At 45.9% G+C, this 24,370-nt stretch overlaps 1 protein-coding gene across 1 annotated transcript in view; it reads left to right on the top strand.

Moving 5' to 3' along the window:
* The window catches only part of LOC147112824 (fibrocystin-like), a 610,710-nt gene that overhangs the window by 69,767 nt on the left and 516,573 nt on the right, over positions 1-24,370 (top strand). The window contains exons 11-12 of the mRNA XM_085998227.1: positions 6,218-6,443; positions 6,637-6,793. Of these exons, the coding sequence (XP_085854353.1) occupies positions 6,218-6,443; positions 6,637-6,793 (383 nt within the window). The remainder of the gene's footprint in view (positions 1-6,217; positions 6,444-6,636; positions 6,794-24,370) is intronic.

Genomic DNA, 24,370 nt, shown 5'->3' with positions numbered 1-24,370 from the left:
GGCGTTATCCCGACCGAGTCAGGAAGCGCAGGAGGCGCCTCCGCAGAGACTGAATCTGTGAACTGTTTCCCGCAGAGACTACATCTGTGAACTGTTTTTACATGAAGTTGAATATATGTTATGATGTTGTTTAATGGGGAATAGGTATATTGTAAGCTAAAAAGGGAGGATTGTAGTGTATGTAACCGTTCTACCTTTAAGAGAACTATTGTATGTAACCGTCCACCTTTAAGAGAACTATTTTAGGGGTTGCACTACTTTATCTTGGCTGCTGTATACTGTAATACCGGCGGTGACCACACCGGTATATAAGTGCTGTGTAATGATTTATTGGGCAGTTCCGCCCTGACCTTCGAATAGTAAAGCCCTGTTAAAGTTTACTCTTGTGGTCTGTGTAGTAATTCGCAATATAACACACAGACTTTACAATACTCACTGGAGTTTAGAAGATTGAGAGGGGATCTCATCGAAACCTATAAAATTCTGTCAGGCCTGGACAGACTAGATGCAGGAAGGATGTTTCTGATGGCCGGGGAGTCCAGAACCAGGGGTCATAGTCTAAGGATAATGGGTAAGCCATTTAGGACTGAAATGAGGAGGAATTTCTTCACCCAGAGAGTGGTGAACCTGTGGAATTCTCTGCCACAGAGGGCGGTGGAGGCCAGTTCATTAAGTATATTCAAGAAAGAGTTGGATATATTTCTTAAGGCTAAAGGGATCAAGGGATATGGGGAGAAGGCAGGGACCGGGTACTGAATTTGGATGATCAGCCATGATCTCATTGAATGGCGGAGCAGGCTCGAAGGGCCGAATGGCCTACTCCTGCTCCTATCTTCTATGTATCTATGTATCTATGTACAAGCCTGCTCAGCCACCGTAACAGGGAGCAGGTGGCTAAACACTTCATTACACAAGAGGTGGATCAGTAGCATCTCGAGGTGCTTTTACATTAATGGGGCCGTCAACTACAGCCAATGGTGCTCATCAACATAATCGAGCTGACCTCCTGAGACTCGTGGCCAGTGGGAGATCCACCTTTTTCACGAGTCTTGAGTTTCCATCAGATCTCCAGTTGAAGCTAAAAGTGTCAAACCAGATGACCCCATTTTTAGCAATGGGCGTTATTGGTCTCCAAGTTTGATCAGGAGAAAAGTAAACAGCGGAGATGGCGCTTGGAGGTGATGTTTCTCCGTTTTGTTGCTGCAGCCCATAGAAGAGGTATTAATGAATTAACTTACTCATGTCAGTTGCCAACACATATGACTAGTATAACTAGATAGGTTTTTTTTTAAGAGGGGAACAAAATCAGTAGTTTACAAAGATCTGTGTTTAGGTCCAATTCAGATCATTTTTGAGTTTGGAGGCATGTTTTACCTTAAAAGAAATGCAACATGCGCAAAACACAATGGGTCAGAATTTTCTGGAGTGGGCATGCCCAGTTCGCTCGGTGTTTTCATACACCCTTCAGCTCAAAAATGTTTTGCCCAGTAAGTTGCTGGAAGTGTAAGATGATAACACCAAGGGCAACGGGGCATCTGGGATCTTGGTGAACGTCAGGACTAAAAGTATCTCCTCAACCAATGAGATTGAAGGATTGAGAAATAAACCGAGGAAGGACTGAGAAGGAGGGTGAATTGGAGTGGGTGAATTCAATGTCAAATCAGGTACAGAAAGGTAAATAAAGAGAGGGGAAAAAAGAGACAGGAAACATAAGGAAAAAATGTTAAATTTAAAATTTGAAATTTTTAAAAACTCCAACAACAATTCATTACCTGAAAGAATGAGACTCCACACTTTTAATTATTCACTTTCTAGGTAGTCAATAACAATTATTACATCATTAAATGAGTAATTATGGTATTAATTACTAGACTTAACTTTCTGTGGTGAATTTAATGGGCAATTAATGTGCAAACGTGACAACTTCATGAAACTCATGGGCAGGTTGAGGCCGAGCTGTTGTTTTCGTGAAGCTGTCGGCAAGCAGTGCAAATCAACCAGCAACTTGTGGCAATTCTCAAGTCTCAGCATCCATTGCTGCACAAGCAGAAACCACCCAACGTCTGAGTGCTGCAATGCAAGCACAGACTGAAGTCATGCAAGCTCAGCTTGTTGCCACACAAGCACTGACTGCTGCCATCATGGCTGCGGTTACTAGTGTTGAAAGGGGCTTGCAGGGTGTCACAGCAGTCCAGCAATCTGTCCTCCAGCAGATTACTAGGATATCTAAGGCGCCACCCTAGGGGAGCACCAATCTGCTGTCCTGTCTCAGGATGACAACGTATGTCCTTCCATGGCTGCCACTCTGCCAGTGCCCTTGCTGTTGCCTGTCAACTAGCCAGACCGGACTGCTGCCACCCAGGCCGAGGTGGTGCAGACCGAAGCCGGGCCTACTAGGCTCACAGCTGCTTGAGGTTGTCCTGCAAGACCATCTGCAGTCTCCCCACTGAAAGTCAGCAGCCTTCCACCAGCCATGCTGCAGTCATTGGGGTCGCACTGCATAGGAGCACTAGTCTAGGACAGGCAAAGGCACACGGAAGACAGGCACTAAGGGAATGCATAAGGTGATTGGTTGACTTATGTATGAAATATTGGAATGTTTAGATTTATAAATTTTTGGTTTGGAATGCTTGTTTTGTAGTGGCTTTTATTGTAGCATTGTGGCCAAGAGGACTCTGTGATGGTCAGTAAGAGAGGGAAGGTAAGGTGTGGCGCTGTTGGTGAATGGGGAATTAGGGTTGCGGTCACTGATACCGCAGTTGGATGAGTCGATCACAGACACCCCGGGCACAAAGAGACTGTGTTGGTTGGCTCCTCCTCCTCTTCCTCCATCTCTTCTTCCTCCTCCTCCTCTTCCTCCTCCTCCTCTTCCCCCCTCCTCCTCCTCCTCAGCTGGTTTCCGTATGCCTGCTGGCAAGGGCTGTGCCCTCATGATGGTGATGTTGCGGAGCATGCAGCAGACCACGACGAATCTTGAGACGTGCTCTGGAAAGTACTGCAGGGCTCCTCCAGAGCGGTCCAAGCAGTGGAAGCATTGTTGCAGCACGCCAATGGTCTGCTCGATCACATTCCGTGTGGCAGCATGGCTTTCGTTATATGCATGCTGGCCACGTGTGCTTGGGTTGCGTACCGGAGTCATGAGCCAGGTGGTCAGCGGATAGCCCTTGGCTTCCAATAGCCATCCTCTGGTTTGTAGTAGTGGCTCAAATGCAGATGGTATAGTGAACTGCCACAGAATGTAGGCATCATGGCTGCAGGATACCGAGCATCGACTTGCATGATGTGCTGAGTATGGCCACACACCAGCTGGATAGTGAGGGAGTGGAATTCCTTCCGGTTGTGGTACATCTCCTAGTTCACATGCACCGCCCGCAAAGCAATGTGTGTGCAGTCAATGGCACCCTGCAACATGGGGAAGCCTGCTATCCTGGTGAAGCCACGTGCTCATTCCGCCTGCTTCTCTCTGGCAAGAGAGAATGTAATGTATTCACCTCTCTTTGCATACAGGGCCTCAGTGACCTCCCTTATGCAACGGTGAACGGCGAACTGTGAGATGTTGCAAATGTCGCCTGAACCAGCCTGGAAGGAGCCTGATGCACAAAACATCATGGCCACGGTCACCTTGACAGCCACTGGGAATGCTGTCTTTGCCCTGCTCTGAGGCCGCAGGTCTGCCTGCAACAGGTGGAACATTTCAGTGAGCACCTCCTTAGCGAAGCGGAGATGTTGCATACGCTGTTCCTTGCTGAGGTTGAGGTAGGAAAAGTGCTCCCTGAAGACCCTGGGCGGATATTGCCTCCTGCTGAGAGCCCTTCTCCCCCTTCTCCCTCTTTGAGCAGCTTGTCCTCCTCTGTGTCGAGTCTGCTTATTCTCCCTATCATGCTGCAAGCCAAGGGGGATAAAAAGTACAGCACCAATGTGTGGGAGTAACTGGTCTGAGCAGAAGCCTTGAAGTAACCTGCCACAGCACTCCCTGGAGACTTCAGCAACTTCAAATAAGACACCAAACCAAGAATCACCTCTACAAACTCGCCAAGAGCCAGTAGAAATCAATCAGCAACTAACCTGAAAGCAGGTAATGATCCCTTTAAATAGCGCTGGTGGGGGTTCCTTCCTGCTACTGAACACATGTTCAGCTGTGGGACGTTAAGAGAGGGCATTAGCTGCAGTGCTGAGGTCGAAAATGGCAGTACTGGCATCAAATCAGTGTTGCACGCTGATTGATGTCACGATCTGCCTATTCTTCATACTTCTGGCGCAGGCTCTCTGCGCCAATGCAAACGACCTCACCGAAATGGTGTCTGGTGCGGCTCACACCAGAAGTGTGCATGCATGGTGCAACTGCCATTTTGGACACAAAACAGCGCATGTAGCGCCGAAAAATCAGGCACTGCGGAGCCGAATTTCTAGCCCAGAGTGTCTGGAGATGCAGCAACATTATGAATTCCACTTTGAAGATCGTAGATTGACCTATGTTTTTGCATGTAAGCAGAAATGTATACTTTGCAAACTCTTTCAATGTGATGTCCTCATATTCTGTAATTCACATGGCCAGAATGTTATAATTTGGGAGAGTACAGGCAATCAATGGTCGTTGCTTCCAGGATGGTTTTGTGAAGGAACTCCTTTGTTAATTTCTCCCAATCTCATCAACTACAATTAGCACTGGCTGGGTTCTTCCAAAATATCTCCTTGATGAATCCCGTAGTGATTCATCCATCTTTCATTCTCTGAGTTTGTTTAGAGCTGCCGGCTGACTGCCAGAGTTTGTATTGCTAATGTGCGATGTTATATTTTTGTGTTACTATTTCCAGGCTAATTCAGACACTCAGCAAATGCCCAAAAGTTGTCTGGTGGAATGACGCAATGGCCTTTAATGAAAAAGTCTTTTGTTGTCATTTTTCTATCAGAGATTTAAAAAAAAAGAACTGCAGCAAAAAGCTGATAAAATCAGAACAAGTTGACATTGTGGTGTTAAGTGATGGATGACCCAATCAGATTGGTTGCTCTTGTAGCTGTAATGACCATGGTATTAAATGCATTTGACACAAACACGGGTGATTCACTTTGCATTTTCAACAGTAAAAAAAAAACTCAACGGAAATATTATTTTGATCACATTATTGAATACAAAAGAAAGTGCACAAAATAATTCTCGATTCTGTCATCTACTGTGTCATTGATGGCTGATGACACCAATACTGAAGGATTGTTGATTGTGGTGTAATCACTTCATGTTTATTGGGTGATAATTGTTGGTTGCTCACTGGGAAATAATGCCACATTACAGGTCAAGTCACAGTCAACCTCCATTGTAGAACCCAGACCCTTTGCATTAGTATGGACACTATAATAAGAATACTATTCGTAGTGGTAAATGTTGAGGCTGTTGTAAACATTTATCAGAATTATTCAATCAAATATTGTTCCCAAAAGCACAATTCAACCATATACTTTTAAGAGAAGTGGGAACAAATTTGTTTCTGACACCCTAGGGGTCACTTTAACTTTCGGTGATGGTGTAAAACAGGCGATGTCAGACCAGCTGCCCGTTATATGCCCATTATACACCCTGTCTGATTTTACTTTCTATTGACTATTTACCCTTAACCTGGCAGGTTGGCTTAAAATGACTCCCTCTCTGTTAAGGGTAAATAATTACTTCTAAATTCCAATCAAGAGCAGCCTTTTGGCACATATTTTGGCCTAAGCTTACAGAGTCAAGCTCAAAGTAATAATCCTATTATGGTGAGGTGGTAATGTCCAACATGCAGGTGAAAACTGTATGTGACCAAGGTATGCTAGTGATTTTCCTTTAAGGGCTTTTCCTTTTAGTTAAATATAACCTATGTCCTGTTTAAAAAAAAAAAAAAAAAGTTGTAGAAATTCAAAGATGTGCGGGTTAGGATGTTTGGCTATGATGAATTGACCCTTAGTGTTAGGGGGATTAAATACGTGGGGTTATGGGGATAGGGTGGGATATGTGTTGGTGTAGGGGTTACGGGGATCGGGTGGGATATGTGTCGGTGCAGGCTCGATGGGCCGAAATGGCCTCTATCTGCACTGTGGGGTTTCTGTGATTTCTGTGATCTGTGAAATTCAAAATTTTCATAGGAGCAATTTCTCTTCAAAGTGATTTCCTTCAAAAGCAACTTTTGTGTCAGACTATTTTACTTGGTATTAAAAAGTGGTAACTGCAATATTGTCTTTCTGTCAGCATCTTTGGTAACCCTGTGCAGTCTGACGGTGTCTGAGAACAACAGCTGCAATGCTACCAGCGCGCGGTACATACTGTGTGATATCGCAATTCGAGCGGGCACTCAGGCGTCTACGTTACCGGGGGCCTTCATGTATGCCTGCGATGATGCCATCTGTGCTTCAACAGTGAACATTAGCATAGCTGCCGGTTCATCTCGAGCAATCATCGCTGGCCTCTTCCTCAGGTAAGCTCCAACAAAAAAAACAATCTGAAGTAGAGAGAAAAAAAAGGCATGAAATTAGAGAAATTTACAAAGTTTGACAAATTGCATCTTGGAGTAGCCACGAGCAAATGGCTTGTGATGATTAATAAGTGCAACAATAATTGCATTTCATTAAGATTGATGGCACCCCATTTAACCTCCCCTCTCATTTCAGCCCTAAAGTAGAAAAAGATGAAGTTCTCATCTATAATGGCTCCTGCAATGTCTCCATGGCGATGAAGGCAGTGATAGAGTGTGAGGTGTTTCGACAGCCAGAGCTGGTTACAGTGAAGATAACAGAGACATTGGAACATTGGGGACAAAACATCCAGGTACCATAATGCCACAGAGCCTATTAGCTAACCCTTACACTGTCACAAACTGTTACAGGTGCGAACAAGGTTTGCTGAGGAGTCAAACCATATAGGCCCTTAATGTCAATCTCCACTGTAAGCCTTTCCTTTTTCAAGACATGTTGGAATTGCTTTATTTTAAGGGAAGTGACAAATGCAAATCATTTTGATGAGCACACTTAAATGCTGTCCTATGCTATAATATTGTTATGGATGATAAAATTGATGTGAGTTTGAATATTCTGACCAGTTCAGCTTACAGTATAGTTTCTAAGCTGCATAAATGGCTATTTTTCTGATTGATATCGCACTCCAGCTCTATAAAAAGGTGAATTGTACCATTTTATAAGAAGTTGCAGCTGATGTTATAGTGACCCTAATTTTACTCTGGATGACGACTGTTCCATTAAACATGGTATTGTCCCTTTCAGCTATTTCAAAATACTACAGCCTTGGTACTTTTGGGAAAACTACTGCATAGTTATACTGGTAACACTATTTTACTAAAAGCACTTGAGGCTTCACAAGATCATCACTTGAAACTCAACAGGGCACTTAAAAGAGCTTTTTTTAATCTGAGGTTTTTATTGTCACGGTCTGAGATTGTCTGTGGCAATTCAGTGGTGACCTGGGGGGGAAAAAAATTGCTGTAATGAGAGATTATAATGATGTTGCTCTGACTATTTCAGAATATCTTCACATTTGCTTTCATAAATAAATATTACTAGCCTGCTTTCCAATGGCATTGAAGTTGTGATTGGGGAATTGTGCGAATGGTTTCAGGATATTTGCCAGACTGTTAGGCATTCTGCGCCTTGTTGCTTGGACCCCTCGGATACGCTGATCTGAAATGGTCTCAGGCACAAGTCCGTCCACTAACTTCTTGGGACACCACTGGAAATTTCATCGCTTGGATGCAACCTGGGGAAATTGAGGCGGGAATGTTGGCAATGCCGTCACCCCACCTTATTTCTAAGGATAATTTAGACCTGTTCCTACTGCAGGTGTAGGCCCAGGTCTGCCCCTTTATGGAAGCCCTGGAAATCCTGGGGCAACACAAGAGGGTAGGGATCCCATGTAATAGGTCCCTTCTCCTTTTTCTCTCTAATACCAAAGGAATGAACATTTATTAGGGCTATCGTGCCTATAATGGTTTGTCCTTTTTTTTTTGTTCACTGGAAAACAGGCAGTTGATCTTGCCTGATCTTTTTTAATTCTTGGGAAGGAAATATAATGAGAGATTCAGCACTGTTTCTGGAAGTGTTCCTGACAATGGTCCCAGTCAAGCATTCCCTTACCCTATTTCACCCTGTTACCTGTTGCTGAGTCACTTTTGGATGCTCCCGGTCAAGATTATGGCAGGCTAACTGCAAAGCTGCACAAAAGGCTGAGGAAGCTCATCATTTGGAATTTGAAAAGTGGTGCAGAAGGTGGAAGGAAATATATATTTCAATTAACTTCCAAGTACTGTCCCCACCACTTACTCTGTCCATGCTTATCGCAGGCAGTCGCCTATATCGGGCAAATACCGCTAATCGTTTGCCAGTGCCATAGGAGTCAATTACAAAGCCGCAGCTTAGAACACAGTAAGCAGCCTGGCTATGTTGGGCATACTTTGTCTTGTCGCTTTCCTTTCTTGCTCTGCCACTTCGGTCCTCCTCCATTCGTTTGAATAAAAGGTCGGTTCCATGAGCTTCCATGCAGTGAAATAGTTCCATTAAAGTAGAAACTTACTGGTACTTTTAGCCCTACAGTGGCACGATTGAAGTCAGGAGCAAACATACACCTGGGTCCCCTTATGCCCGAAAGTGGCCCCTCAACAAGTGATTGACTGGAACTGTGGCTCTCAATTAGAAAAAATTGGGTAGAACATGGAATTGTGGTTTGGAATTGCGCATCCAGACTTTTCTTCATTATGTTCCCAGCTGTTACAGACAGAGGACAGGTGCAGTTAGTCGCATGACTGCTTGATGTATTCCCGCTACTTGTTATACCATCCACTGCCTATACGGGCAAATCGCTTAAACACCAACGTGCCTGCTATAAGCAATGGGGACTGTATTCATTCATCAGTGCTAACATTTGCATTGGGTCATTACACAAGATAGATTGTTTAGTTTCCCTGATGGCTCAGCGGGTAAATGCACCATGAGGCGAGGTACTGAGCCATACAGACCAGAGAGACCCTGTTCTGAGCTGAGTTAGCTGGTCTCAGATGACACTGTAGTAGGGGTTGTACATTCCCTTAGTAGCCCAAGGCAGAGGGCAGAAGGCAGAGGGAACGGGAAATAAAATGGAAAACCACTAACGTTTCCACTCCTGTTCACTGTCCAGATTGGTGAGGGAGTGGAGGCCTCCTGACATCTCTGGAACCGTACTTTAGTAAGTCACCTCCTTCAGGACGGGATTATTTTGTTTGTAGCACAATATTTGAAGGTAAATGTGATGAAATATTCCATTCATCACTGCCTGTGACTGTGGTCGGTTTCAGTTTCATTTCCCTTCCCCCAGTTCCGTTTCCTCACCATTGTATTGTATATTGGAATGTGTTGTGTGTAGGGCTCCGCCCATACCTGGCCCCTATGTAAGCAAGCTCAGTCTGGCCTCATATCCAGTACTGCAGCCCTCCGGATGGAAGATACCTCTCTCCACTACGTGTTACCTTCTAAGTTAATAAAAGCCTTGTTTTGTTTCGCTAACATCGAGTCTCGGAATTATTGAGGCACATCAATTTTATTAACTTATTTTTCAACACAATGGATCAACTCCTGAAACCCGAACGTTTGGATTTGGATCAGCATGCTCCGGACGCATCAGCACGCTTCGGACACTGGTTTATGTGTATGGAATTCTTCCTGGACAATTCCGCAGCCGTCAAAGGCGCTACGGACGCTGCGAGTATGAAACTCGGAATTCTGCGGAATTGGGTAAGCCACCGGGTTTACCCCCTCATCCAAGACGCCGACACGTACCTGGCCGCCTGCGACATCTTAAAGGCGCATTACCAGCAGCCTACGAATGAGGTGTATGCTAGGCATCTGCTCGCTACTCGCGCACAGCGACCTGGGGAATCGGTGGAGGAGTTCCTAGGCACCCTGAAAATGCTTGGCAAACACTGCAAGTGCCGAGATGTAAAAGCCGCAGTGTACACTGACGAGCTTGTTCGCGATGCCTTTATCACAGGCCTCAGCTCCACTTACATCCGGCAAAGACTGCTGGAAAAAACGGGATTGGACCTGAAACAGGCTGCGGACACCGCGCGATCCCTGGATGTGACCCAGAGAAACTCGGACGCCTACTCTTCAGCCCGCGCCATCCACGCCGCCACGTGTGCACCAAGGGCGCCGCCATCTTGGAAGGCATCTTCCCCGCCCGGCAGCCCGACACCGTCGGGGCCCCGCTCTCCCCCCAGAAGCCCTACGACAGCCGCGATGCGTCGGGGACCCAACTGCTACTTCTGCGGGCAGCCAAAGCACACCAGAAACCTGTGCCCGGCGAAAGGCACCACCTGCTTTAAGTGCGGTAAGAAGGGGCACTTCGGGAAGGTGTGCAGAGGGAACCCCGCCGGAAAACCAACCGCCGGAAAACCCGCCACCGCCGCGTGCGCGCCGTGGGAGCGGCCATCTTGGACGCCATCTTGCCCGACCTCGTGGGGTCCGCCATCTTATGAGCAGACAGCGTGGACGCCATCTTGTCTTGATCAGGGCCCTACAGTGGCATCGGTCACAGTGGACCAGACCAGGCCGCACCCGCTATCCAAATCAATGGTGGACATCGAGGTAAACGGGTGCAGGGTTAAATGTTTAATTGACAGTGGAAGCACGGAGAGTTTTATCCACCCTGAACTGGCACAACAACTCTCCCTAAAGGTGGTCCCTACTCAGGGTACCATCTCTATGGCTGATAAAACCCAGACATCGACCATTCTGGGTTACTGCACGGTACAATTGTCCGTTAACGGAACTGTATATGATAATTTTAAAGTATTAATCATGAAGAATCTATGTGCGAGCGTGATCTTGGGCCTGGATTTCCAGTGCAACCACCAACGCATCACGCTCAAGTACGGTGGGTCCCAGCCGCCCCTCACAGTGTGCGGTCTGGCTACCCTGAAGGTAAAGCCGCCTTCGCTATTCGCGAACCTTACCCCTAACTGCCGGCCAATAGCGACCAAAAGCAGGAGGTACAGCTGGGAGGACAGGCGGTTTATCGCGACCGAGGTAGACAGGCTCCTGAAAGAGCGCATTATTGAACGCAGCAACAGCCCGTGGCGCGCCCAAGTGGTAGTGGTAAGGGGTAGCGAGAAGAAACGGATGGTGATCGACTATAGCCAAACGATCAACAGGTACACCCAACTAGACGCCTACCCGCTACCCCGCATATCAGAAATGGTGAACCAAATCGCCCAATACCGGGTGTTCTCCACCATCGACCTTAAGTCAGCGTACCACCAGCTCCCTATCAGACCAGAGGACCGCCCGTACACCGCCTTCGAGGTGAACGGACGCCTCTACCAATTCCTCAGAGTCCCCTTTGGGGTGACGAATGAGGTCTCGGTCTTCCAGAGGGAGATGGACTGCATGGTCGATGACCACCACTTGCAGGCAACCTTCCCCTACCTCGACAACGTCACCATCTGCGGTCACAACCAGCAGGATCACGACTCGAACCTCGAGAGGTTCCTGGAAACCGCACAAAAACTCAACCTCACCTACAACGAGGACAAGTGCGTTTTCAACACCACGCGCCTCTGCATGCTAGGCAGCGTGGTGGAGAATGGGGAAATCGGACCAGACCCCGACTGATTGCGCCCCCTACGGGAGCTGCCCTTGCCCAACACTCCCAAAGCCCTGAAAAGGTGCCTGGGGTTATTTTCTTATTATTCCCAATGGGTCCCCAACTACTCCGACAAAGCCCGCCCCCTCTTGAAAGCATCCTCTTTTCCGCTCTCTGCTGAGGCCCACGCCGCCTTCAAAAGCATTAAGCAGGATATTGAGCGGGCCACGCTACAGGCAGTGGACGAGAACACTCCATTTCAAGTGGAAAGTGATGCGTCTGACTTCGCCTTGGCGGCCACCCTCAACCAGGCGGGGCGGCCCGTAGCTTTCTTCTCGAGGACCCTCCAAGGGCCCGAGATCAGACACTCCTCCATGGAAAAGGAGGCCCAAGCCATCGTGGAGGCAGTGCGCCACTGGCGCCACTACCTAGCCGGCAAACGCTTCACCCTACTTACCGACCAGCGGTCGGTAGCGTTTATGTTCAATAATAAACAGAGGGGGAAGATTAAAAATGATAAGATTCTTAGGTGGCGGATCGAGCTCTCCACCTTCGAGTATGACATCACCGGCCAGGGGCCCTTAACGAATCCCCTGACGCCCTCTCACGAGGGATGTGTGCCAGCGCCACCGGGGATCGGCTACAGACCCTCCACAACGACCTCTGCCACCCAGGGGTCACGCGGCTGTTCCACTTCATAAAGTCCCGTAACTTACCCTACTCGATTGAGGAAGTTCGGTCTCTGACCAGGAACTGCCGCACTTGCGCTGAGTGCAAGCCTCGGTTCTACCGCCCAGATAGAGCCCACTTAATCAAAGCTACACGGCCCTTTGAGCGGCTCAGCTTAGATTTCAAGGGCCCCCTCCCGTCCGTCGACCGCAATGTTTACTTCCTGAACATTGTGGACGAATACTCCCGGTTCCCATTCGCCTTCCCCTGCCCAGACATGACCAGCGCCACGGTCATTAAATGCCTCAACAGCCTGTTCTGCCTGTTCGGTATGCCGAGCTACATCCATACGGATAGGGGGGCGTCCTTCATGAGTGAAGAGCTACGCCAGTACATGCTGTCCAGGGGGATCGCCACGAGCCGTACCACCAGCTACAACCCCCGGGGTAACGGCCAAGTGGAGCGAGAGAACGGGACAGTATGGAAAGCAGTCACTCTAGCTCTAAGGACCAAGGGCCTCCCTATCTCCCGCTGGCAGGAAGTCCTCTCGGATGTGCTCCATTCGATACGGTCGCTATTGTGTACTGCCACTAATGCCACGCCTCATGAACGAATGTTTGTCTTTCCCCGGAAATCCACCTCAGGCGTATCCATGCCGTCATGGCTCTCCACCCCAGGTCCGGTATTCGTGCGAAGGCATGTGAGGGGCCACAAGACGGACCCTCGTGGAGCCAGTGTACCTACTCCACGCCAACCCCCAATACGCATATGTCCGGCACGCCGACGGAAGGGAGGACACCGTGTCCATAAAAGACGTCGCCCCAGCCGGTAACGACAACAACCACGGCGATAGCAGTGACAACGATCGCAGCAACTCTTACCCACCCACTACTCTTTCATCACCCCCGGAAGAACATCGACTAACGGCACCCCCACCAACTACCCCTTCAACAACCCTGGCGGCACCCCCGGCAGAGACCCAGGAGGCTACCGGGGACAACCAGCCGACACCCGCGGCACCGCAACAGCCACGTCAGTCGCAGAGGACTATCAAACCCCCGAACAGACTAAATCTATAGAAGGGGTGAATGTGATGAAATATTCCATTCATCACTGCCTGTGACTGTGGTCGGTTTCAGTTTCATTTCCCTTCCCCCAGTTCCGTTTCCTCACCATTGTATTGTATGTTGGAATGTGTTGTGTGTAGGGCTCCGCCCATACCTGGCCCCTATGTAAGCAAGCTCAGCCTGGCCTCATATCCAGTACTGCAGCCCTCCGGATGGAAGATACCTCTCTCCACTACGTGTTACCTTCTAAGTTAATAAAAGCCTTGTTTTGTTTCGCTAACATCGAGTCTCGGAATTATTGAGGCAGATCAGTAAACTTGGTGGAACTGCCAACAGCCATGTTTCCTTACCTGTAAAGACATATAAATCACTTTTTCTCTACAAGTGTAATGCAAATTGTGTATTCGTATTTCTTGGCGCACAGAAAACCGCAGGAGGAAAGATAATCTGATCTGCTGATAGCAAGTGAAGCCTTTAGCTGACAATCCCCTTTCAGTATATTTCTGTATTACGCAGAAAAGCGTTTAGAAATTTTAATAGCCCAAATGTATCTTTCCCTGGCACTATTTCAGTGCCTGTTATGTTCTGTCGCAGCACCTGAAGATTCTGTTTACACAACCACTGCTGCCTTTGGACTAAATTAACCTTAACATTGATTGGCAGCAATATTTTGCTCTTTGCTTTACAGGATTAATGGTGTCCTTAAATAATAACTAGCCAAAAACTCACTTTTCATTGTTTGTTATTTAAATTTTGAACATTTTTTAAGACATTAGCCCCACATTTAACCCTGCCCGCCTGGTGGGAATGGAAGGTTAAAATGGTGGTCGGACACTACTTTTGCCCACCGGCCATGTCATCCCCACTGGCTTGAGGCGGGAGACAGCGTTGGGAGATTTAAATGAGGCCCAAGAGTAAAAATTGCCCGGGCTTCACGTTGGCCCCGTCCTGGGCACTGCTGTGCTCCTCAGGCCTCTGCATGCTGCACTCCAGCCCCAGGTTAAAATTGGGCTGCAGAATTATGTATAATTATTTAGAATCTTCAGCACAGAAACAGCTCATTCGGCCCAACTGGTCTATGCCAATGTTTTTACTCTACAAGAGCCTCCTCCCAGTCTAATTATGCCTTCCCACCCTGCCCCAGTATTCCTCTATTCCCTTCTCCCTCATGTGGACTTGAACATTTTTTAAGTGTGGTTTGCAACTATAACACTGGGAAGCCACTGAGCAGAAGCCAGGCACTTCAAAGGCTGGAACAACATTTGAGAGTCTGAGTTGCTCCCACACTTTCTTGCTTCTAGTTTCACAGTGGCAAAGAAGATTGCAGCACAGAAGAAGGCTATTTAGCCCATTTTGTCTGTGACACCTCATGACTAGAGCAATCCAAACTAATCCCACTGCCCTGTGTTTTCCCCATAACCCTTCTTCTGTTCAAATGTTTTTCTGTTCTTTTAAAAGAGGTAGTGGTCTTTGCCTCAAAGGTTTCCTGTGGTAAAGCATTCCACTTTCTGACAACTCTGTGATTGCCTGCTGAAGTTATGATGGGAGATTGGGATAAACCCCATGAAATTCTACCTCGGGAGCTCTCGGGAATAAAGGGAACCAGGTGTATGTCTGCAATTTCCTTGCTCCTGAAAGTATAGTTTCTCATCCTTAGCATCATTCTGGTGAATCTATCCTATGGTTTTGATGTCCTTTCTATAATGGGGTGTTCAAAACTGCCCACAGTCCTCTAACTGTGGCCTGGTACAAATTTATCGTCTTGTTCTTGTAATCTTTTCCCACATTTGTCAGCCTTGGCTCAACGGTAGCACTCTCGCCTCAAGGGTTCAATTTCCGCCCCAGAGACTTGAGCACATAATCTAGGCTAACACTTCAGTGTAGTACTGAGAGATTATTGTAGGAGGTGCCGTCTTTCAGATGAGCCATAAAGCAGAGGGCCCCGTCTGTCCTCTCAGGCAGATGTAAAAAACCCCATGGTACTATTTGTAGAGTTTCGCCCGGTGTCTTGGCCAATATTCATCCCTCAACCAAAATTTTTAAAACAGATTATCTGGTTAGTATCTCATTGCTGTTTCTGGGACCTTGCTGTGCACAAATTGGCAGCCATGTTTCCCTACATTACAATAGTGACTACACTTCAAAAATACTGTAAGTGCTTTGGGACATCCTGAGGTTGTGAAAGGCATGATATAAATGCAAGTTATTTCTTTCTTTTCATTTAGAAAAGGTCAAATTGTCTTTTTTATGGCTTATCTACTGACAATCACACTTTCAAGGAGTTATGTATTTGAGCCCCTTATGTCTATCTGTTCATCCACACTTTTCAGTCCCATTCCTTACTTTTGCCTCCAAAATATGTTGCCTCACACCTGTCCACATTGAATTGTGTTAAATCTCAAGAGTTTAATAACCTTGTTTGTATAACAATTAAAAGAGTACACAGGAGACAGAGTTCAGTTAACAGCCATCTTTCCAGAGAATCTTCTCCACTTCATGCACTCTATTTCCCATAGTGCATTGCACATCACAACTACGGTAAGCTATGTGGGACAATTCAAATACAACATTCAAAATACACAACATCTACTCCCCTCTTACATTAGATGACCCAATAGAACCACAAAATTTAAAAACACAATAATAATTCAAAATTTTTAAAACACAATAATAACACAATAAAACACAGATAAAGGATAAGCCTCTGCTCTATAAGTTCAAACGTATAGGGGGCCGCCGCTCTCTGGTAGGATACCGGCGGTCAACCTGGCTCTCCAGTTCATTGTCTCTCACAGGTGACGTCAACACAGGTGTAGGCGGCTGAGGTGCCTGTATACAGGTCTCCCTTGCTGATGAGATAGGGGCTGAAGCGGCTGCTTCCTCAGAAGGTGAGCCTCTTGGTGTAGAAGGTGGATGACCCACAGCGTCACCCAATGGCAGATAAACTGCTGCTGGTGGTTCAGTGGGTGTTGCTGCACTTCGTAGAAGCTGATCGGTGTGTCTCTTCCAGACAATGTCCTCGGGTGTCTGTACAGTGTAGGATACTCACAGAAATCACAGAAACCCCACAGTGCAGATAGAGGCCATTTCGGCCCATCGAGCCTGCACCGACACATATCCCACCCGATCCCCATAACCCCTACACCAACACATATCCCACCCTATCCCCGTAACCCCACGTATTTAATCCCCCTAACACTAAGGGTCAATTTATCATAGCCAATCAACCTAACCCGCACATCTTTGGACTGTGGGAGGAAACCGGAGCACCCGGAGGAAACCCACGCAAACACGAGGAGAATGTGCAAACTCCACACAGACAGTCACCCGAGGCCGGATTCGAACCCGGGTCCCTGGCGCTGTGAGGCAACAGTGCTAACCACTATGCCACCGTGCTGGACCAGTCTGTGCAATGACAGTAGCAGGAACCCACTTAGGTCCACCACTGTAGTTCCGTGCCAACACATGTTCACCTGGACTAAAGACTCTGTCTTTGGAGCGTTGTTCACGTCACTTGATCTGCTTGTCCTGCTGATACTTTCCACGTCTTTCACCTTTGGCGGTTTCAGCAGGTCAAAGTTGTTTCGCAGCTCTCTTTTGAGCAGTAGAGTGGCAGGTGATGCTTTTGTGGTCGCATGTGGTGTGTTCCTGTAACTCAACAGGAAACTATTCAGGTGCTGATGAAGTGTTCCCTGGCCTTGCGATGCCTTTAGAGAGTGTTTCATGGTCTGAACAAACCTCTCAGCTAGACCATTGGTCGCAGGGTGGTATGGTGCAGCCCTGATATGTTGTACGCCATTCACCTGCAGGAATGTAGCCATTTCTTGTGACACCCACTGTGGACCGTTGTCTGAGACAAGTTGCATCGGAGATCCAAATCGGCTGGACACCTCACCTAACTTCTCGATGGTCTTCTCAGCGGTGGTGGACCTCATTATAACAACCTCTGGCCACTTACTGTGCGTGTCAACAGCCAACAGGAACATTCTCTCCTCGAATGGACCTGCAAATTCTACATGAATGCGTTGCCATGCTTCCTCCGGAAAGTCCCAGGGGTGAAGAGGTGCAAGCTGTGGCACATTACGAACTCTCTGACATGAGGAACAGGTTTTAGCTTTGTCCTCAATCTGTCCATCCATACCCGGCCACCAGAAGTAGCTCCGCACTATTTCTTTCATACGAACCGTTCCGGAGTGTAGTTGCTGTAACACTGGTTTCCATAGCGATGGTGGAATAACCACTCTCCTCCCCCACAGCAAACATCCAGACTGCACCGACAGTTCATTTCTCCTTAAGAGATATGGTTTCAGGTTTGGGTCATCGCTGTCAAGCTTTCCCCTGACGATAATGTCCAGCACTGCAGACAACACTGGGTTGTTTCTGGTGTTTCGTCGGACCTGTGTCGAAGTAACAGGTGCGTTCTCCACCTGCCTATAATAGCAGATGTCCATGCTACGTGTCATAGGCTTGGTGACAGGCAGCGGCAACCTGGAAAGACTGTCGGCATTGCCGTGCAGGTCAGACTTACGATATCTAATGTCAAATGTGTGTGCAGACAACAGCAGCGCCCACCTTTGCATTCTGCTCGCAGCAAGTGACGGAATCCCTGTATGTGGCCCGAAGATGGTCGTGAGAGGATGGTGATCTGTTAGTAGGGTGAACTGTCTCCCGTACAAATATTGGTGAAACTTGCGAACGCCAAACACGATGCTCAGTGCTTCTCGTTCTATTTGGGCGTAGTTAGTTTCAGCTCTGTTCAAAGTCCTAGATGCGAATGCTATCGGCTTCTCTTCTCCATTTGGCATGATATGAGAAATGACTGCTCCCACACCATATGATGATGCATCGCAAGCTAACTGTATTGGTAATGAAGGGTTAAAATGCGTCAAAGCCTCTGACTTCAGGAGCGTGTCCTTTGCTGTCATGAACGCCTCCTGGCACTTGTTAGTCCATTCCCACTTCTTGTCTTTACATAGCAACCAATGCAGCGGCCTCAGCATCGAGGCTAGGTTCGGTATGAACCGTCCATAGTAGTTCAGTAACCCTAGAAAAGAACGCAGCTGGCTGATATTTTCAGGTGCTGGGGCATCCACGATTGCCTTGGTCTTGGACGGTGCCTTGTGAAGGCCCGTGACATCGATCACATGACCGAGGTACTCAACTGATGCCTGAAAAAAATTGCATTTATCCCTGCGAACTCTGAGTCCGTAATCCCTCAGTCTCTGTAGCGTTGCGTCCAAGTTACGCAGATGGTCTTGGCCATCACACCCAGTAACTAAGATATCATCTAAGTAGCACTGGACTCCAGGCAATCCACTAAGGATCTGGTCCATAGCACATTGGAAAAGCGCTGGAGCTGATGTAATTCCGAAAGGAAGTCGACGATACCTAAATAGGCCCTTGTGCATCACAATAGTCAGCATTTCTCGTGACTGTTCATCCACATGCATTTGCAGGTAGGCTTGACAGAGGTCAATTGTGCTAAACTTCTGGCCCCCAGCAAGTCCTGCAAACAAATCATCAATATGGGGAAGTGGATATTGCTCCACTGACAATACAGGGTTAACAGTTACTTTAAAATCTCCACATATCCTAACTCCACCCCCTTTCTTGAGCACTGGTACGATGGGCGTTGCCCATTCACTCACGCTGACTGGTTCTAGTACTCCGCTTTCAACTAGGGCTTCTAAGTCAGCCTCGACTTTTGGTCTGATGGCATAAGGTACGGGTCGTGCCTTCATGAACTTGGGTTTGCTATCCTGCTTAATACGAAACTTCACAGTAATATCTTTCATGCTACCCAGTTCTCCATTAAAGACTTCTGCATGTTTCTTTAAGATGGCGGGTAAGCCTGGATCATTGTGTGACATCATGTAGACTGATGACCAGTCTAATTTTATTCTCTCCATCCACGAACGTCCCAGCAGGGAGGGGTAGTCTCCTTTAACTACGTAGAGTGGTAACTTCCTAGTTTGTCCATTCAACTGAACTGTGACCTCAGTGATACCTCTCACGGTTACTCTTTCACCGGTATATGTCTTCAATGCTATGTTAGCTGGCTGAAGTGGAAGGTGCTTTAATGTCTTTTTGTAGACTGTCTCTGACATAAGAGATACTGCTGCCCCGGTATCGATCTGCATTCGCACAAGCTGACCCTCTAGCAAGGGTGAGACCCAGTAGCCATGCGAATCCCCAGCTACAGTCAGCACGTTCAGTAATAGTTCCTCCTCTGAAGTGTCACTTGCCTCTGTTTTGTCCTGTTCTACAGAGCGGACATGCTTCTTTGTCTTTTGTCTGAATGTTTTTTTTCTTCCTTCCGTCTTTGACGTTTTCTCTGTGTCCTTTTTATTTCTGCATGCGCACTGAATATGTCCCTTTTTACCACAGCTGTGGCAATCCATGTCCACACACCAGCATGCAGACGCAAGATGCCCCGTTTTGCCACAACGGAAGCATGGCCCTTGGCTCTCTGTTCTTACTTTGTGCACTTTTTCTGTTGCACCCAGCTGTTGAGCTTCCTTAGCTGCCAATTCCATGGAAATACTGATTTCAATGGCCTTTTGTAGAGTCAGATTACTCTCCGTTAATAGTCTCTTCTGTATGGCTTCAGTTCTCATACCACACACTAGCCTGTCTCTTATAGTATCATTTAGCATGTCATTAAACTCACAGTGCTCTGATAGTCTTTTTAGTGCAGCTACAAACATGGTCACTGTTTCTCCTTCTTCCTGGTTACGCCTGTGGAACCTAAACCTCTCAGCTATGACTAGGGGTTTGGGTGAAAAATGCCCTTTTAGTATCTCCACAATTTCGCTATATTGTTTAGTCCCTGGTTTATCTGGATGCACAAAAGTACGCAAAAGATTGAAAGTCTTTGGTCCCATCACACTTAACAATGTAGGTACTGCTTTGTTCCCTCCAATGTCATTTGCTTGTGTGAAGTATTCAAATCGTTCTGTGTATGAGCTCCATTGTTCGACATTCTCATCAAACGGTCCAATGTTACCGATAATTCCAGCCATTTTCCTTCTCTCAGGCTCCTAATTATCATTCACTAAGGATCCTTCCAATGTTGAACTCAACTAAAATCACTATCAGTTATTTAGTGCTTCAATTCACAGATCGTTTCACAGTTGAATATATGTCCTTCCCGATTTACTCACTGTTTTTCCGCCCCTTCCTCAAGTCGTTAGTACCTTATACGCCGTCTCGTCTTCCCGCCATTTCAAGCTCCTTTATCCTCGAGCCAGCCTCACTTTAATTAACTGTCCACGGCAAAAATAACAGTTTTAAACACGTAAAACCCGACTATCTTCCGCACAGCAGAGCCACGTAAGTTCAGATGTCCTCGTCGCCACTTTTGTTAAATCTCAAAAGTTTAATAACCTTGTTTGTATAACAATTAAAAGAGTACGCAGGAGACAGAGTTCAGTTAACAGCCATCTTTCCAGAGAATCTTCTCCACTTCATGCACTCTATTTCCCATAGTGCATTGCACATCACAAGTACGGTAAGCTATGTGGGACATTTCAAATACAACATTCAAAATACACAACAAATTGCATATGCAACCCATCTGTCCATGCTGTTAACCTATCTTTTCCTGAAGTCTTTTACAGTCCTTGCTGTTTGCCAAATCATCCTTACTTGATCATCATCAGCAAATGTTGATATTGTGCTACCTATACCAATGGCGCATAGTCCAATGTTTATATATATATATATATATATAAATATAAGAGAAAAACTAAAATGATCCAGTATTAACAACTGGGGCACACCACTTCCTACCCATCTCCAAACTGAGTAACACCCATCAACCCAAACAAATTTTCCCTGTCTGTCAGCTAGCTTTCTCTTCATGCTGCTTCTTATACCGTATGCTTGAATTTTTGCAACAAGTCTCCTGTGAAACGCCTTATTGAATGACTTCTGAAAATCCATATATACTACATTTACCAAATTCCCTTTATCTATCTAATCGATCGCTTCTTCAAAAAGCTCTATTAAATGTTGTCACACAGGTGGTGGTGGGGGGAGGGCTTCAGTGTACATGGTCTCTTCAGAAATAAGTGCTGGCCTATGATCAGTCTGTGCACAGACTGTAAACACTGACCCCAGTGCATTACAACAGACACAATGGAAGGGGACCCCCATGTTCCTTGTCATTCATTTGACAAATTGCTGAATGCATCCTTTGCACCAAAATTGTTCTGCTAATGTGAGCTTTTTGAGGCCTTTCAGTAATATTGTTCCTATTTAGACTGGCACTTGTTTTGACCTGTACAGGTGCACAGACATGAATTACATTACATTCTTGCACAGCTACAACAGAATTCTGATCATAGACATCCAAATGCCAGCTGACTAACCAGTTCTCTGGTGGTCTCAGAAGCTCTACTCAGACAGAGACTTTAAAGCATTTTAAACACACAGATATTAATAAACCTCTTTAATGTATAAATGGAAAAAATGAAGCAGTTTCAAGACTTATTGACCCAGATATTCCGATCGTAGGCCTCCTGCGGGCGGAGGACTGCGATCTGGAAGAATCTGCGCCCTTGCCTGAGGGCACCCGGGACGCAAACAATTCCGCTCCTGGGCCTCTCCAAACTGCAGGTGCGCAGGGCCCACGTATCCCAGAGGCGCAGGTAGTTCACAGCGTCCCTGGGATCACGTGGGCCATGGGGAGCCAATCAGAGAAGGGAATCTCCATTCCTAGATTTGACAGGAAGACCTGTCAACTATATGAATGGAGATCACCCCCAAAACATAGTAAAACTTTAAATAAATTTAAAAAAAATCACATTTATAAAATGACTTGAAATTACAATAAATTAACTATTTTAAACAAAAAATTAAATTTTTGAAAAAAATAATTAAAGTTTTTTATGGGACTAAAAATAAACTTACTTTTTAAAAGTATTTTTAAATGATAAATCAGTGAAAAAAAATTTTTTTAAAGTTTTTTTTCAACTCTTATCCTGGTAAAAGCAGGCCTTATGCCTGCTTTTACCAGGCACAAGAATTGTAAGGGTTTTCTGCGGGCGGAGGGTCTCCAAAAAGCGGAACTATCCGCCCACAGAGGCCCTTCTCCCGGGCAGCCGGAGGATCTGTCAATTGCATTCTTGACAGGTCGGAAATGCCGGTTTCCAGCGCATGCGTTGTGCATGCCTAAAACCGGCATTTCCGATGTCCCTACAGGTGAGTACATATTGCTTACCCACCCCTAGGGATCGGAATATCCGGCCCATTGTTTAAATGGTGTTCCAGCTCTCACAGTCCCAATGTAATATCTGGCCTGATGATCGGGATCAAACTTTTTGAAAGAAAATATTATAAAGATTTTTTGTGGTGTATCGTAGACGGTTATCTGTTACACCCTCAGGTTTAATGAGAGCTGAGATTATAACTTTTTGGATTTTATTTAAAACTAAATCTCTTTTGTACAATTTGTGGAGTTCTGAAAAATTGTGATATTTCAAAACTGCCGACATTTTTTGAACAGTGAGCGCAGTGTTGAATCAAAGCGACTGGACGTGCTATGTGAACAACATAGGGGTCAAATGCATCATTTTGTTTTATTGTGGGTTCCTATTTACATAAAGGTGTCATCTGCTGTTGACTTATTTCACTCCTTCAACATTTCAATGTCCACAATTTTCAATATGGCAGGTTTATTTGATAACTTATAAATGATTACCTTCAGTCAACATGAATTAGCATAGTGACTTAGCATAGTGATAAAGCTAGGTGACAGAACTGGCCATTAAAACTCATATTGGTCCATGTATTTGTTACTTGTTTTCATGCAAATGATGGCCAGTGTTGTTTGAAGCTTCAATGGATAATAACCTCATTTTTTTTTTTTTTTCTGCTGAATTAACTGCTGCGCTTTATTTTGCAGTTGATATTGGAAACTAAGCGTGGAGCTGATGTTTCTGTAACCAAAATAAATGATAAGATAATGTGTTATTTGACAGACTAGTCAATACATATTAACCCTTATGGCACCTCAGACATGGTTATTTGATCAGGAGTTGTTGAGCTCCAGACACTGCCAGTCAGAATACTCCTTCATCAGCTTCTATCTGTTTTGATGCAAAAAATTGACCCATGATGTCACTGTTCCAATCTTCCAATCCAATGGGATTTTAATTGACTGAAAAATATGGCGACGGCCAGAATAAAATTGGAGATTTTAAAAATTAGTTTTATGTGTAGAAAGGTTTAGAAAACATAGCACAGATTGGTGTTATAATGTAACGCAGGGTTGATGTGCTAATCAGTTACAATTTCCATTATTGTTAATTACACTCGCTCTGGTGAACAAACAAAATTCCTTTTATATGTCTTCATATTTTGAGTTCCTATTTGCAAAAGGAAAATTGAAGTTTGGCATTTGTGGGCCAGGAGATATTGCTGAATAAGGAATTCAGGAAAAACTTCTTCACACAGAGAGTGGTAAGAATGGGGAGCACGCTACCACAAGGAGTAGTTGAGGTGAATAGCTTAGATGCATTTAAGGGGAAGCTAGATAAACACATGAGGGAGAAAGGAATAGAAGGATATGCTGATGGGGTTAGATGAAGTAAGGAGGGAGGAGGCTCGTGTGGAGCATAAACACCGACATAGACTAGTTGGGCCGAATGGCCTGTTTCTGTGCTGTAAATACTATGTAAATTCAGGGAAGAAAAAGTGGAACCGTAATCTCTCCAAAAATAATTGGAAATGTCACTGTTCTGGGTGCATTGTGAGTTGATCTATTTCCCAAAATGTATACATATGCCCAAAACCAGCTTCTATTTTTTCTTGCTTTCTGCAGGATTTGCAGCAAATGAAAAACATTGGTGAAAGTAATTTTTCCAACAGGTGTGGTTTTAAAAATTGCCAGTGAGCAGAAATGTTGCAAGGTCTTTGGAAAATGTGATCTGAGGAGAAAGAAGGCACTTCTTTGTTTTAATATACATGACACAGTTTTGAAAGTCTTCCTTCAGCATATTAATCATGCAAGCCATTTAATAGTAGCTGCTGTAAGGTCTAT

The sequence above is a fragment of the Somniosus microcephalus genome, chromosome 9 (assembly GCF_052327205.1).
Source record: "Somniosus microcephalus isolate GS21.2 chromosome 9, FLI_Smic_1.0, whole genome shotgun sequence".
Classification (NCBI taxonomy): Eukaryota; Metazoa; Chordata; class Chondrichthyes; order Squaliformes; family Somniosidae; genus Somniosus; species Somniosus microcephalus.
The sequence above is the reverse complement of the archived record's forward strand: the minus strand, read 5'-3'. Positions and strand labels throughout refer to the sequence as shown.